Source organism: Pygoscelis adeliae, unplaced genomic scaffold, assembly GCF_000699105.1.
Source record: "Pygoscelis adeliae isolate BGI_AS28 unplaced genomic scaffold, ASM69910v1 Scaffold239, whole genome shotgun sequence".
Classification (NCBI taxonomy): Eukaryota; Metazoa; Chordata; class Aves; order Sphenisciformes; family Spheniscidae; genus Pygoscelis; species Pygoscelis adeliae.
Window position 1 is genome coordinate 386,868 of NW_008825537.1, and position 4,722 is coordinate 391,589.

Here is a 4,722-nt window from a genome sequence, read left to right on the forward strand (position 1 = left end):
GCAGCTCGGATGCGGCTCGCCTGTGTGCAGGGAGGGGCTGGCGGCTGGGCATCCCCCTCCCCAGCGGAGCAGCAGTCATCCGGGGATGCCAAGAGCCCTCTGCTTTGACGGGGGGATGCCATGCCCGGGCAAGGGCATCCCCTCGTCCTTCCCGGGGCCTCAGGACGGCTCGGCCCAGCACAGACCCTCTGGAGCCCCACCGGGCTTTGGCTCTGCCCCCAAACCGCCCTGGGGGAAGGTGTCACCTTCCCCTCGCAGGGCCGGGGATCTGGGCTGGAGGACGTGCCGCTCTCTCCAGGGCCAAGCAGAGCCTTGTGAAGGCTCCCCCTCCCCGAGGGAGACCTGATCCTGTCGCTAAGATTCAGGAGATTCAGGGAGTTTGAGGAAGGGTTCATCTCGCTCCCAAGAGGACCAGAGTCCCCAAGATCCAGCCTGTGTGGCTTCCAGCCGAAGAATGGCAAACATGGGGAGAGACGCTCTGCAGCTCCATCTCCTTTCCACCCCCTGAGCCCTGGGGGAGCTCAGAAGCAGCAAATGCCTCCTGGGTCACATGCAGGCTACCGGGAGGGATGTACGACTCGACCGGCTGCGGCAGGCGGCACGGCATCTTGCAGGGATGGGTGGCTGAGACCCTGCTGGCATTGCTGGCGAGCCGGCCATCGGGGGCTCCTGGTCCAGCGACCTTGAAGGGGCTGGGGGAGCGGAGGGCTCAGCTCCAAGTTGTTCTGTCGCTGTTCTGGTATGTGGTTTGGGGAGGCTCAAGGGAGGGTTCAATGGGTGCCAGTGCGAGGGACGCCACCAAGCTAGACCCTGGGATCTGTTCACCGCTGGCGCTGATGGGTCCCTGCTGGTGCAGGGGCCCCCAGGGCAGGTGGAGGTGGCCGTGGGCGGTGGGGTCTGCCCTGGCCAGGTGGGTTCGGAGCAGGGTCCAGTGCCTGCACCTCCTGCTCCCGCCCCTGTGCACTGCTCCTGGGCTGATCTGGCATCTTCCAGAGGAGCAGCTGGAGGCCCTCAGCCTCCTCTCGGGGCTGACCTCCTGCACAGGGGTCTTGCACCCTTGCAGCAGACATTCCCATTGGGAACCTGCCATGGGTATCCATTGGAGCCCCCTCCTTGGCTCGCCGGCTGGGCACCAGTTCTGCTGCAGAGCCAGGGTAAGGGGAGGCTGCACCGCGTGGCCATCACCGGTCCCGTGGCAGAGGGAGCTCTGCCATCCCTGCTGTGACTGGGCAGGTGTGGCGGTGCCACGCGGATCCCCAGCACCCCGGGGCTGGTGAACCGGGGGACCCTGGCCCTCTGTGCTGCCTGTGTTCCGCTGTGCTGCCTGTGTTCCGCTTCACCCTCAGCAGCTGCGGGCTGTTGGGGGAGGCTGGGAGCAGGGTGACAGCCTGGCCCCGCTGTCCCCCACCATGACTGCACCAGGGCTAGAGCCTGCCCCACTCCTGCAGCTGACTCCGAGCTGGCAGAGCCGCGGCCCTGGCGGCAGAGCCACAGTGCTGCTGAGAGCAGGGTCTCCCTGTGGTGAGTCCGCGGCAGGAGCGAGGCCTTGAAGGCTTCCCCGGGGCGCAGCAGTGTCAGTCCCTGGGCTGGCACTAGTGGTGGGCAGGCGGGCTCTGGTCTGCGCTGGGGTGACCTTGGGGAGTCACCCTGGCCGGCCTGCCCCGCGCTGGCTCCATCCCTCCCGGAGTCACTATCAAGACTTGAAACCCATTGGGGAAGAGCCACTGCCTGTGTTTCGATGCTGCAAGTGGCGTAGGAGAGTTCCCTGCCCAGCGGGGAGGAGCTGCAGGCAGAGCCACGGCATCGTCTGGCTCCACAAACGTGCACATAAACAGGATCGGCTCAACGCAGGGCTGAAAGCCCAGTCGTGAGGAGCCCACTCTGCTCGTGCGTGTTGAGGACATGTGTCCATCTATTCCACATTGGTCCTGCCTTAAAAAAATATATTATGTTTATCTAGTAATGATAATGGAGCATGAACCCAGCTGTGTTTGCCCTGCAAAACCCATTTTCCCATCTTAAGATAAAATCATTACCCATCTGCATATGTGACATCATTTCATAATCAGAGTAATTTAGAGATCCTGTCTCCTCATGGACATGGCGTGGTGATTATTCATGTAAAATTCAGGGGCAGACTTGCTCCAGGAACGAAAGTTGCTATTTACATAAATATTTAATTATTAGGAAGCAGCCTGGGTGGCTGGTTGAGATCGTGAGCTGCAAATCTGGTAAAAGAGACCTTGTAAATTGTGCACTGAAGTAGACAGTGTTGAGCAGAGCCACCTCCTTTTGGGTGGGGTGCTCAGTTGTCTTCTCTGTCTTTGCTGCTTCTGGTCTTTATTGATGGGAGGAAAAAACCCAGCTAGCATCGACTTTTTCATTATTTCTGTTGGTGTTTCTGCAACTGGGGTATTGCTCTTGGAGCGGGACTGGGAGCCGCGGAGCCACATCCAGCCCTCATTTCGCAGTGACCCGGGGCACGTTGCTGGTCTGGCTCCCATCCTTACACCCTGTATGCACCCAGGAGCCAGGCAGGGGCGTGCATGGAGCCAGGGGTGCTGCGAGGCCTCGGGAGCAGAGACTCACGTGGAACCAGGGCCGAGGAGGAGGCCGGTGGCATTCCCGGGGGAGCGGGTGCTTCCCGGGGGTGCAGGAGCCCAGGGAGCGGGTGCTCCAGCTCCGCGGTCGGTCCCTTCCCCTTCTCGCACAGTGAGAAACTTGCGTAAGCCCGGGAGGAGGATTCAGCCCAGGTGCCTTGCAGGATGCAGCAGTAATGCGGAGAGCTGCACGCAGCTGGTGATTCAGTGGTGGTGGTGGCGGTGCCTGCCTCCCCGTGACCACCACAGGGCTGCCTGATACGGCTAACCCCGCACCGGCATCCCCTCCCACCAGCCCGGCACTCGCAGCCTTCCACGAGGCGTGGGGCTGGGTCTGAACTGTGGGTTTTCACTGCTGGCGGATTTCTGTTGCAAGAGCCGGTCCCGCACCTGAACTGGGGGTGAAGCTGCATCCAGAGCATGTGTCCCTGGTGCTGCTTGGCCGGAGCCTTCCTCTTCCGGGCTTAAAATGGTTTCTGGGGCTTTGCTGCTGCCTGGATGGTGCCACTGACCTGCTGGTGCCACCGTCGGGGCTCCTGAGCAGAGGGACTGGGCTCGCTGGCTGCTTTTGCTCCCAATGTGCACGCCAGTGCTGCGTGCTGCTGCTGGTCCCGCTGTTATGTTCCCTCTGGTGGGGGTTTTGGGGAGCTGTTGTCCCCCTCTGCAGCGTCAGTGTGGGGCAGTCAGACCTGGGGGGTGCTGAAAGCCACCACTCGCTCATCAGGGAAGAAAGGCTGCGACCAACTCCCTGGGAGGATTGTGAAGGTTTGGGTCCTTGAGCAGTTTGCAAAGCCTTTATCCCCCCGCCCCAGGGACCCCTGGGGTAAAAGGCTTCTCCAGGGAAGAGCAGCACCAGTCATTGATCACAACTGGCTGTACTGGGACACAGGGGCACAGACGGCGCATTGGGCGCTGTACCTCACCACTCACTCGGCTCGGGCAAACTTCTGCCATTGGCTTCTTAACCCACTTCTAAGAGCGACCTCGTTTTTAGAATATGAGTATTTAGTGCAAGTTTGCGAAGTGCTGATCCCGCACCGATCCTGCGCTGCTCCTGCACTGATCCCGTGTTGCTCCTGCCTGCCGGGCAGCCTGGCTGTTTGCAGCCAGGGCCCCGGTCCGGGTCGAGGGGCTCAGCCCTCGGGGGTACCTCCCGCAGAGTGGGGTCTTGGGGAGTTTTGTCTGCCCGGGCAGGCTGGTGAGTGGGCAGCTCAGCGCCCGGTCGATGGGATCACTGTAGAGGGGAGTGATGTGTTGACGATGGAGCTGAGCGGGGATGTCCCTGGTGTCCTGTGGCCGTGCCCCCCCGGACGGCTCAGGGGCTTCTCCTGGCCCCCTCCCAGGCGGTAACAGCAGGTGGACGGGGAGGCTTTGCTGGTGCAGCCGTTGGGATTGCCCCATGCCTCTCCGGCCTTGGGGTCTCCATCAGGGTTTTGGAGGTACTGGGGAGGCGGCAGCTCTGCGGAGGGACGTGCTCTGGGGTCTCTGGAGCAGGAGCATGGTGGGACCCCTGGGAGCTGCTGTGGGGCAGTGCAGGGGCTAGGCTAGGCTCCCGACTCAGCTCCTGGCCAGGACCTGTGGGGCAGCACTACTGTGCCAGGCTTTGGGCAGGTGATGGAGTAGGAACGCAGCAGCCCCTGCTTGCAGAGGCTTTTGGCAGCTTCTGTCACCATCGCTGTCATTCAACTGGGTCAGGAGCAAGGGAGGGGGTGCCGAGGATCCTAATTAATTTGTTTTCAGATATTTTTAGTAGCCTGGATTGGATCTTTTTTTCTATGCACACACTGCCCTCTGAGGAAGAAAGCGTTGGCATTGCACCCAGGTCCCTGAAGAGACCTCACAGAGTCAGTCGTGTGTGTTGGGGGGGATCAGGAGCAGTTCATCTTTCTCAGCAGGCTGAATTCTGCCCTGGCTCAGCCAGATTGCAAAGGGATTTGAGCCAGAGGAGAGTTTTGCCCAGCTGGCGTGGTTATTTAATCTTTGCTCTTCACAGCTCTCCATGGCTAACGCCCCCATGGGACTGGCTTTGTGCAGCAGGGTCAGTTTGCAGTGCGAGCTGCTGGGGGGGTTTGCGGGACAGATCCAGCCTGGTACCGCTGCTGTCGGCTGCCCCGGCCCCAGC

At 61.5% G+C, this 4,722-nt stretch overlaps 1 protein-coding gene across 1 annotated transcript in view; it reads left to right on the top strand.

Moving 5' to 3' along the window:
• Positions 1-569: 569 nt before the first annotated feature.
• LOC103923485 (potassium/sodium hyperpolarization-activated cyclic nucleotide-gated channel 2-like) overlaps positions 570-4,722 on the top strand; it is a gene marked incomplete at its 3' end in the record, with an annotated part of 12,256 nt that continues 8,103 nt past the window's right edge. The window contains exon 1 of the mRNA XM_009331847.1: positions 570-739. Coding sequence (XP_009330122.1) covers positions 570-739 — 170 coding nt within the window. The remainder of the gene's footprint in view (positions 740-4,722) is intronic.